General features: G+C 45.8%; 1 protein-coding gene across 1 annotated transcript; it reads left to right on the top strand.

Annotated features, from left to right (window-relative positions):
- The first annotated feature begins 6,666 nt into the window (after positions 1-6,666).
- On the top strand, positions 6,667-10,010 carry HOXC9 (homeobox C9). Its single transcript, XM_054807079.1, has 2 exons — positions 6,667-7,406; positions 9,442-10,010. Exons 1-2 carry the CDS (start codon positions 6,845-6,847, stop codon positions 9,684-9,686), a joined length of 807 nt encoding a protein of 268 aa, XP_054663054.1. The 5' UTR covers positions 6,667-6,844; the 3' UTR covers positions 9,687-10,010.
- The last annotated feature ends 1,067 nt before the right edge of the window (positions 10,011-11,077 follow it).

Genomic DNA, 11,077 nt, shown 5'->3' with positions numbered 1-11,077 from the left:
TTCTTCTAACAGCATGTACAAGACAAAACAATATCTATTATGTGTATATTAAGATTGATTTTATTTCTGAGAGACCACCCCCCTGGCGAGAAAGAGAAGAATCTAAAGTTAATATACGTTTAGCAACCCAACTCCAGAAATGCAATAAAAGTTAAAATCTCCCCTACTGTTTTTTAATTATGATATTAGATCAGGAAGAAGGACGGTGGGAATTTATTGCTTCAACTATTTTGTATAGATGTGCCTGTTTTTTATGTAAAAACATGGGTAGTCAAAAAGACACCATGCTGTTCGCCTTCATCTTTCTTCGTGTAATATTGTTTGCTTTGTTGCTAATGCTCATGCACTTTCCGATGCTGTTATCAGAGTAAAATATTAGCGATATTACGATACGCTGGATTGCATAATTTTTCTTGCGTCTGTTTGTGTAATGCTCCTCTCCCAGCAGGTGTAATTTTAAAACCTGGAGGCTTTTGCCTGTGTCTCTCTGTGTGTGTATACACGCATTGCCTGTGGATGAACTTTATCCTTTGCTGCTAGGAATGATTTTGGGGCTGTTTTGAAAAAAAAAAAACAAACCAACAACAACAACAACAAAAAACAAAACCCCAAAAACCTCCTAGCGAAAGCTGTGGGGCAGAGAAATTGAGTAGGAGGCTGTGGGGAGATGAGGTTGCGTTGATAAATTCTCCCTTTTTTGCAGCAGGGGAAGAACCGGGCTATGTGTTGTTTTCCTCCCCCCTCCCTCAAAAAAAAAAAAAATTAAAAGCTCTCCTAGATATTTGCTCGGCTGGATTTTGGGAAAATCCCCTGAAAGCTCAGCTCTTCCCTACCAGACGAACCCGCTCCAGGGCTGAAAAACAAACTGGGGCTGGTGGAGGGGATCGTGTAAATGGTAGCAAATGTCCCTGCTCAAGGTTGTTATCTTTAGGTGTCTGGGTGTCTGGCTCGGACACCGAGTATTTACATAGGTATTGGCTCTGCAGATGACCTTTACAAATAACTACTTGGCGAAGGGGTGAATTAAGACGGAAGACGGGGTATTGCCTGAATATTCTTTATTTTAAGCCGTATTTGTGGTAGATAGAGGCAGGTTTAAGACCGAGCTGATCTCCTGGAAGAGACGTTTGCACCAGGCCAGAGATAGTGCGGTCTAGATGGGACTGGAATCCATCGCCTAAAGCAGCACCCTTCCCTCCTCCCCCCGCCTCCCGCCCCCCCCCCCCCCATACATTTCGTGGGGTTATTGTCTTATTTCAGGGCACCAGGCTCTTCCTAACACCTTGTGCTCGCTTTCAAGCTCGCTGGTGTGCAACCGGAGCAGCCAAACAATAGAATTTGCAGACACAACTTGGAGCTTGCAACTATAGTTATCTATGCTAATTACAGGGTGTCTGACAGAAACATAATAAATGTAAAGGGAGAAGTATAGAAATATGTTTCTTCAGGCAGTATACACTTCGCCTCTCTGGGTTCAGGCTTGTTTTCTTGCTCTTCTTTTAATTTACTTCTCTGGGAAATTTTTTTTCCCCTTCTGTTGACCTGCATTTCATATCACACCCAAAACCGAGCTAACCTGGAGAGCAGCGTGGAGAGGAGCTTTATTTTTTTGCACCCTCCCCGGCTGCTGCAGACGAGCTGCTGTTTGTGAACATCTGCAGTAAGCTTCGTCTGGTGGAGACCTGAAATTTTGGAAAAGGAGACCATAACACACTTAAAGAAATTGTTCTTAGCTTTAATTGCACCTCGGAATTTATTGTCTATTAGCTGTACCTCCAACACTGGAGAGACAGGAATTCTTAGCAACAAACAGAGGGGGTGTGGGTGGGTGTGGGGGGGAAGCACTTAAGCAGGTAAAAAACTCCTGCAGTGTCATTTTAAGCTGAATGCTGATTTTCTTTGCCTTAGCTGTGACTTCCATATTGGCTCAGATTGAAGTTTTCACTTTGATATAAAGCGATGTGCGTGCAAGTTCCAGCGGTCAATTGTTGTCCTGGGGAGCTTTTTCTATATGATAACTTTTAAGGAAGCCTGAATAAATATGATTTTCGAGCAGCCAAAGAATTTAGCTGGGGGGGGGGGGGAAGAAGGCAGAGCCTATAGTCTGCAATCGCGTTGCTGCAAGATTCACGGATGGTATTTGGCCTGAAATTAATCTTTCCCCATATTTATTTACTTTAAGAGACAATCCTGGAATAAACCGAGGCATCTGGGGGATCAGGAAATATTTTGCAGCCTCTTCAGAGAGTCTGCTTTAGAGTCATTCAATCTATTGTGTACAATTTTTTTCCCTCTTTTTTTTTTTTTTTTTTTTCAGGAAAGGAGGGGTGAAGAAGGAACAAAAGAAAGAGAGAAAGAACTTGGGCAGGCAAAAGGGAAGAGGAAGGGAATGGAAAGGGACAAAGAAGGCGGGGGGGGGAAAGGGAACTTTATTCCGGGTTAGGGCTGAAAATGCAGGCGGGGAGTGGGAGTCGGAGCTGGCTGGAGGGTTACTTTCGTTTCGCTTATGGGGAGATATGAAGCCAGCACCGACCTTCCCTGCTCCTCCAAAGCAGGGGCTGGAGGTGTGCAGCGGGGCCGGGGTGGGGGTGGGAGGGTGGAGGGAGGGGGAAGGAGCGGAGAAAACACCGATTTCTTTTTTAATCCGAACTTGACAGTGTTAATTGAACCGGGGGAATGCGGATGGGTTCCCCCCCCCTTCTCCCCGAGGAGGCTCGGTTTGTCTGCCTGGCAGGGGGGCGCGGTGCCTGCTCATCCCCAGGCCCTCGGGCTGCCGCAGCCTCCCCGGGGCGACCGGGCTGCGGCTCCGGGGCTGCCCCCGCTGGGAGCTCCGGGCTCCGGGCTCGCAGCCTCGGGGTGCCCCGGCGGGCAGCAGCGCCGCAGCCCCTCTCCGGAGAAAAGCTGCTGGTGGTGCTCGGGCCTGGAGCTGCGACAGGGAAAAGGGGAGATCACACCCCACACTCACCCAATTACTGGGGACCGCAGGCTGGCTTTTCCTCGCCACCACTTTTTGCAAAAAAAAAAAAAACCAAAAAAACCCAACAAACCCCACACCAAAAAATTTAAAAGCAAGAAAAAAACCAAGACAGCAGTGTCACCTCAGCAGGCAGGCTGTCCAATAGTTGTTTTTTTTCTTTTTTTTTTTTCCTCCCTCTTCTGTCTTTTTTTTTTTTTTTATTAGGGTTATTTTTTTGTCTCAGTTCCTTCCAATCAGGGGAGAATTTCTCAAAGCGAAACCAAAAGATTTGGAAGTGGGGAAAGAGCCTGGCTGCGCGCACAGGGCAGGGAAGGGATGCAGCTCGGGCTGAGCACACACAGCACTTGCAGGGAGCAGGGCGAACATGGGAAGCATTTAGCTCCGAAAAGGTGTCAGAAGTCAACTAGCCAGGACAGTGTTCAGACAAAGGCTTGATTTTCTGTAACCTCCTCATTTGCGACTCGACTTTCTTTTATTTTTTTAAATTATTTTTTTTTCTCCGCCAGGGGAAAAAAAAAATAAATATATATATATATAAATGCTCATACGGCTTGTGGACTGCTAGTGTTAGTCTTACTCAATGCAATTAAGTTTCTTTCCCCTGCAGATTCAAAAGGGGAGGTGAGAGGAAAAGATATTAGTCTGCCTGGAAGGGATGTGATAGTTCACCATCATTTCAGAAGAGGTAATCTCCCATTAAACAAGTACCGAAGCTTTTGTGGAGGCATAGGAGTCTAGCTGGAGCGTGCAGAAAAGCTGCGAGATAACCTTGTAGCTGCTGAATTCAATAGCAAGGCGTGTTTTAATTCCGGTGTGGATATTTGCTTGGAGACACTGCTACTGAAAAGAAGAATATTTCAGGATATTGCTTTATTTGCCCTGCACTCTGAGTGGACTTTATTCACATAACTTTGCCTTCATCCATGGGGATGGTTTCATGTCGAGATAAGCGTGAAAGGACAATATTTTATGGGGGTTCACATCGTGTTAAATTTTATGGGGGGTTCACATCGTGTTACGGGATTCTGCAGCAGAGAAAACGTTGTCTTAAGCCGTGTCTTTAGTCTTAAGCCGTGTCTTTAGTCTTAAGCCGTGTCTTTAGTTTGCTTTAAGGTGAAGTGTCTCAATCTCTGCTTTGTACTGCTTAATTCTCAGAGACCAGCAGCCCCCTGAACGTAAGGGGTTTGTATTACAAACGCTATCTTATTTTTTATTTAAGATCCCACGACAATACGGGGAATGAGTGATTCCGTGTGCTGCAGGTTTCCGTGCAAATAAAAGAAATCTTTGCCAGATACGTTTGCCTTTGTGTAACATCAACATGCACCATCCACGACTAATTTAGTGACCTTGCCTGCTTGCATTAAGGTTACAAAAACTGCTGCTACTTATTATAACTGCGTGGCTTTGGTAATTTCTGCTCGGTTTGCGGTTCGTCTGTGGTGTATTCTGACATATAAATATATTTTTTTTTCCCCCTCTGGAAAATCTCCCTACTGAGTCTGCTTTTCAGTGCTTCTCTCCCTCTGCATGCTCAGTCCTTCCTTTCTCTCTCCCTTCTTCTCTCTCTGCCTCTTTTTTCTTTCTCCCTCTCCCCTTCTGCATATACGTCTGCAGACAATCCTTCTTTTGTAAGGATTCTCTTTAAAATATTCCACCAAAGTAGAAAAGCCAAGTTGCTTTTTCCCCTCCACGTGTCACAGCCCACTATATTAACAGCTCTGCAGAGTAAGTATTTTTAAAATGGGAATAGATAAAAGAATGATGAGTATATACATTTTTTTTTTTTCCTCGCGAACATAAAAATAACCATCATTGGAGACTGGTGATTGACAGATAAATTGGTCTCGATAAAGGCCAAAGAAGACATTCTGCTCCTGCAGGAATATTTCCCTTTAAGGGCTCACATAAAGCAGGGGACTTAAAACGGAATGAGGAATAAATTCTGTGGGGGAGCGAGTCGATGACTTTTCTCTTCGAATTTGGAAAATCCGGAGTCCCTTGACAAACAGCCCCCATCATATTTTTATTTTAAAGCCTTTCCTATTTTTCGAGAGGGAAATCCTCTGCAAGGCTACAAGGGCAGCCTTGTGCATTAATTTTGTTTATTTTTGATTTTTTTTCTCGAGCCCTGTGAATTGAGGTGCAGGATTTTATCCTGGCTCAGCTGAGGGGGTAAGTTTGGAGGGGCTGGGGGGGGTCTCCTGACAGCATCACTCCTTCTCGCCTGTTTATCCCTGAATCTGCCTTAATCTCTTTTCTCCTCCTGCTCGCATTTCCCATGCAACTTACTGAGGGGGGGGGGGGGGGAAATTGAAGAGGTTTCTGCCGTGTCCGTCCGTGGGACTTGCACAGACTGTACAGAACGCCTGTCACTGGTGAATGCTGCATCACTGGAGACACCCTGCCCACCCCCCTTGCCTGCCTGCCTCTCCCAGGGAGGAACCCCCATCGCTTTCTGAGCCCACACTTTTTCTTCTTCTTGCAAATTTTGACCATTTCCCTCCATATCCCCCCCCAGCCCTAGAAAACCCGAGGTGATGGAGAGCCCTGGAGAGCCCAGACTGAAAAATCCATATTTTTGTGGGGTTCGGTTTCTAAAAAAAAAAAAAAAAAAAAGAGAGATTATTTTTGGTTAGGTATCTTAATTTTTTTTTTCTTCCAGAGAAATCGCCTAACTCCCTTCTTTCAGACTCCAATGGGCGTGAGCTATTTACCTACCTGTCTTTCCTTACAAAGGAAAGGTTATTCTCTCAAAATGCAGGCAGGCTATCACCGATTTTTTAACGCTCCCAACTTCTTCAATCGATTTGGTGCAAAAAGAAAAGTTTCCCGGCGTTAACAAAAAAAAAAAAAAAACCAAAAAAAAGAAGAGAAAAAAATAAGAACAATCATGTGCCCAACACATTGTTGCTTCCTCCTGATACGCAAAAGCTCTCTCATCCTCAGCTATATAGCTGAAACTCAGTCCTACGGTTTTATTTAATGAACGACACATTTATGAACAATCAAATGATCCTCGTAAAAATTTTATTGAAGGACATAAAAACATCCACGACTACTTGCCGAATAATGCAGCCTTTCACTGCAAAAGCTCAGTCTTTCCTTTTTTTTTTTTTTTTTTTTTGGGGGGGGGGTGTCTGGTGGCATTATTATTTCCCCCTCCTCTTTTCAAAGATGCTCCTCGTACTATACATTATTCCCCCCCCCCGCCCATGAAGACATTTATTTCTTAAAGCAGGACTAGATGTGCCTGTGCCCCACAGATTTCTCAGCTGCTGAGCAGCCTGACGATGAGACAGCGCTGCAAAAGATGACAAAAGCCCCCTTTGCTTTTAGGTTGAAAGCTTCTCCCCCCCCCAGCTCCTTTCTCCAAGTGGGGAGCCCACCTCCACCGCACTTCTCCCCTCTCCCCTTCCCACCGATATTCAATTTAATGTATCCATTAGAGGCTAGAAGCTGCAGAAGCAAAGGACAGAGACAAATTACGTCAAGAAATAGTTCCTGGACTACCTTCCACAATTACCTTCCACCTTCCTCAGCACCAGGGCAAATCTCCCCCCCAACCCACGGGCAGAGCATCCCCGGGCTGAGGACCGGCCGAGCCTCCCTCCTCCCCATCTCCGCCCCATTTCCATCAGTTTTAGGAAAAGCCGGGTCGCGTTATTAAAAAAAAAAAAAAAAAAAAAAAGAAAAGGGAAAAAAAAAAAAGACCTGCGGATTGATCCACGCTATATTTTTGGGTAAATACAATCACGTGAGGGCGGGCAGCCAATGGCACACTGGGAAAGGCTGAAAAAATAATTACCTGCCCTGATTGTTCTATGAGAAGATAAAAAGTACACATACAGTTCATACAATAATCTTATGAATGTAAAAGAGGGGGGAACCATGTCGGCTTCTGGCCCCATAAGCAACTACTATGTTGACTCCTTGATAAGCCACGAAAACGAAGAGCTCTTGGCCTCCAGGTTCCCCAGCACTGCCTCCCACCCGGCTGCTGCCCGACCGTCAGGATTAGTCCCGGACTGTGCCGACTTTCCGTCCTGCAGTTTCGCCCCCAAGCCGGCCGTTTTTACCACCTCCTGGGCTCCCGTCCACTCCCAATCCTCCGTGGGCTACCACCCCTACGCTCCCCAGGCACCCGTGGGGGCCGAGCCCAGGTACATGCGGACTTGGCTGGAGCCCCTCGCCGGGGCCGTCTCCTTCCCGGCCTTCGCCCCCGGTGCTCGCCCCTACGGCCTGAAGCCCGACGCCTTCCCCGGGCGACGGGCGGAGTGTGGCCCCGCCGACGGCCGCGGCTACGCGGACTACATGTACGCGGCTCCGGGGGAGCTGAGAGACAGAGCAGCGCAGACAATTCCTTCCCCGGAGTCCGAAGCCATCGCTTCCAGCAAACACAAAGAAGAAAAGCACGAATTAGACCCTAGTAAGTCGAAGTCATTCTTGTTTACGACCGGGGAGGCATTACGGCTTCCAGGACCCTACTCAATAAAATGAAATTACCTTAGAGAGCCCGACCCTAAAACTCCAGATACGCAGGAAGATCTGGGGGTTTGAGCGAGTCCGCCTAGCAGAGCCGGAGAGCGAATATCTGTACTTTGTTTTGGGCTCTTTAGTCTTTCTTTCTTTCTTTCTCCCCCCCCCTTTTTTCTTTTTTTTTTTTTTTTTTTTGCGAGGGCGGGGGGGCTGTTGGCTTCTTTGATCAAATATTCATCACCTTCCACCGGGGGGAATTAAAAAAAAAAAAAAATTGAGAAGGAGAGTGCGTGTGTGAGAGGGAGCGAGAGGGGGGTAGGCAGAGGGAGAAGCCTCTTCGCTTTCAAATATTTCCACTTTCAAAGAACAAGGAAGAGTTGTAGCTGGCTGGAAATGAACGTATTGATGTGGTTTTTTTCGGGGGGGAGGGGAAAGGAATATCTCTGGATAAATGCAGAGGTGTCTCTTTATCTATTTTAAAAATCAATAAAAGCTCCACCGGTGCAATTATTCATAAAATGCTCCAACACGTGGGAATAAATGAAAAGGTGGGTGCCCTGGGCGGGGGGCCGGGGGGGTGTTTGTGTGTAGGGGAGAAGTAAGGAGGAAAATTGGAATTGTAAAGGCATAAACTAAGTGTGTGGAGGTAGCTGAGGGCAAAAGGCAGCGAGCGCAGGACATTGGACCATACACTTGAAGAAACATCTTCTGCAGCCCAAGTGAGAGAGGGAGGGGGGGAGAAACTAAAAAAAAAAACAAAAACCAAAAAAACCAACAACCCCCAACCCAGCCATCAGGAAACCTTGAGCATTGGTTCAAGGAGTCAGGTAACCGCCACCATCACCCTCACCTCCAGCCTGCAGCGCAGGGAGCCTGGACCCCAGCTCTGCAGAGGGGACCAGCTCCTGGGGGATGCAGGCAGGAGGTCAGCTCAGCTCCCGGAATTAAAAAAAAAAAAAAAACAAACCCAAAAACCAACCAAAAAAACCCCAAACCCAAACCCAAAACAAACCACCCAACCCAACCCCTCCATGCCAAACCCTCTCGGAGAGGAGTTCAGCATCCGCGGGGGATGATGCGAGTGCACCCGCCGGGGTACCGCACACCCCCCGCAACCCCTCGGCCGTGCCCTGGGTTTGGTGGGACACCCCCCCCCCCTCCTCCTCGGCCTAAGATGCGGGTGATTTCCGAGCGATAAAGCTGGGTGACAGCAGATGGGGAGCACCTTGGTGCCTCGGTATCTCACTCTCTATCTGGAAAGGCGCTCACACCTCTATTTATGACAGGCGGGCTGGTGCCAGGCACCCTCGTGATAAAAATAAGTCGAGGAATCAGGGGGCGAAAGTCTCCTTTTGCTGGCAGGCAGCTGCCTAAAACGGGCAGAGGGGAAAAACCTTCTCCCAAGGAAGGGAGCGATGGGTTTGCTCCCCTGACCAAGCTGTGGTAGCAGCGGGGAAGGTCCTTTAGGCTAGGGGAGGGAGAGGGGGGAAAGAAAAAAAAAAAAAAAAAAAGCCAATTTCTGGGAGCCAGTGGGACATCTCGAGTGTCATCCTTAAGATATTAAAAAAACAAACTCGACTTTCCAGGTCTGGGAAAGCTTCTAGGGAAAGTATTGGAGAGCTGAGGTTGTAAAAAGAGTTTATGGGCCTATGAAATGGTGGGAATTTTGACTTTTTATGACTATGTTCTTAGATTACTGCTAGTAGCAGTCATGTGGATAATTATTATTTTAAACCCATTGCTACAGTTTTATTTACTGAAACTTTTATGTGAGAACAGCAGCAAAAGAGAAGGAAATGACCCCTCCAAAATAAACAGATTAAACTCTTCTGAAGGTCACTTAAAATATTTAGGTAAGATCTGCTAATTAAACAGGTTTCTTTCTATAGATACACCAGGGCGTGGAGGGGGGGAGGGAAGAAAGGCCAGCTGTATACATTGACTTTTTTTACCCCCCCAAAAAATATAAAAATCTTCTTTCTCAGACAATCCCGTCGCAAATTGGATTCATGCGCGCTCCACGAGGAAGAAAAGATGTCCTTACACAAAGTATCAGACCCTGGAACTGGAAAAAGAGTTTTTATTCAATATGTACCTTACACGGGACCGGAGGTACGAAGTAGCCAGAGTCCTTAATCTCACTGAACGCCAAGTCAAAATCTGGTTTCAGAACAGGCGAATGAAAATGAAGAAAATGAATAAAGAAAAAACCGATAAAGAACAGCAATAAAGTTTGCAAAGTCCAGTCAATGAGAAACGAGGGTGGAGAGGAAAAAAAAAAAAAGAGGAAAAAAAAAGAAAGAAAAAAAAGAGGCTGTTTTTGGGGGTTGAAATGTTTCTGATTTTGAATGTGCGGATGAATGTTTAGCATTATAGGCAAACACAGCAAGCGTTTTGGGACACGAGTCTTTTCTAAAATGCAACTAAATAAAAGAAAGATGTTTGGGGGGTTTGTTTTCTCTTCCTTTCTTCTTCCTTGTTTTTTATTTTGTCCTCCTCAGAAAACAAACACAAGAAGTACTTGAATATTTTTTTTAGTATTTTATTTCATAAATTAAACTTATCCAGTATTTTTATTTTTTAATTCCGCGAGCTCGTGAGTGAATATTTTGTACAAAAGAGAGGAAAAAGAGAAAAAAAAAAAAAGACTGAAGGGAATATGGCTCAATGATGTTCTGTCATGGTGTTGAACGTTTCTGCTGTACCTATTTGTGTATTTTATTCTCGTCTCAGAACCGTTCTGTAATATTGTTATGTTCGCTATTGTAGAGCAGCTCTATGTAAATATACCTAACGTCACGGGAAAAAAGAAAAAAAAAAAAGAAAAAAAAAGAAAAAAAAAAGAAAAAAAAGAAAAAAACCACAGTATGTAGGTGTCTTTTTATTTAAAGCCCTTTGCAGAGGAGCAATCCCGGGGCTTTGCCAGGCGGTGCCGGTGCCGGTGCCGCAGCCTCGGCGGGGCGGACCCGAGCATCCCCCGCAGCCGGAGGAGAGCGGAGATTTCTGCTTCCTTCCCCAGCACTTTGCTATTTCAGAGTACCATAATAAAAAGGCGCTGAGGTAAGGGTTATATGTGCCATCAATTTTTAGATTGGGATAATTAATTGTACTAATTTATGACCCCAGGCAATCGAAGGATATGTAAAAAGACTAAATATGGATGCTGGGAATAGAGGAGCTGGCAAAGGCATCCGCTCTCTGCCATCCACTCAGGGGGAGTTTCTGCCTTATCAATGGCTTGCCAAAACTTGGAGGGTTGCTGGAAGTGCTGTTTCTCGCAAGGCAGCCCAGGAGGAGGAAAAAAAAATAAATGTCTGGGTTGGAGAAGGGCTGGGGGGGAAAGAGAGAGCAGGGGAATAAAGAAATAAATGTGTGCTGGCGATGTGGCAGCCTGCAAATTTTCGGGCTAAAAGGCAAAAAAAAAAAAAAAAAAAAAAAAAAAAGGCAGACACCTCCCCCCCTCCCTTAGCCCTACACGGGGTAGATTTAAAAAAAAAAAAAAAAAACAAAGCAAAACACAAAAACGGGGGAAAAAAGGGTTGTTGGTTGCGGAAAGGTCAAACCCCACGGTCCTGCCAGGGGGAGATGGGTCTGGTGCTGCAGTGGTTTGTGCAGAGGCGA

The sequence above is a fragment of the Grus americana genome, chromosome 31, assembly GCF_028858705.1.
Source record: "Grus americana isolate bGruAme1 chromosome 31, bGruAme1.mat, whole genome shotgun sequence".
Taxonomy (NCBI): Eukaryota; Metazoa; Chordata; class Aves; order Gruiformes; family Gruidae; genus Grus; species Grus americana.
Note: the sequence above shows the minus strand (reverse complement) of the source record. Positions and strands in the feature narration are given on the sequence as shown.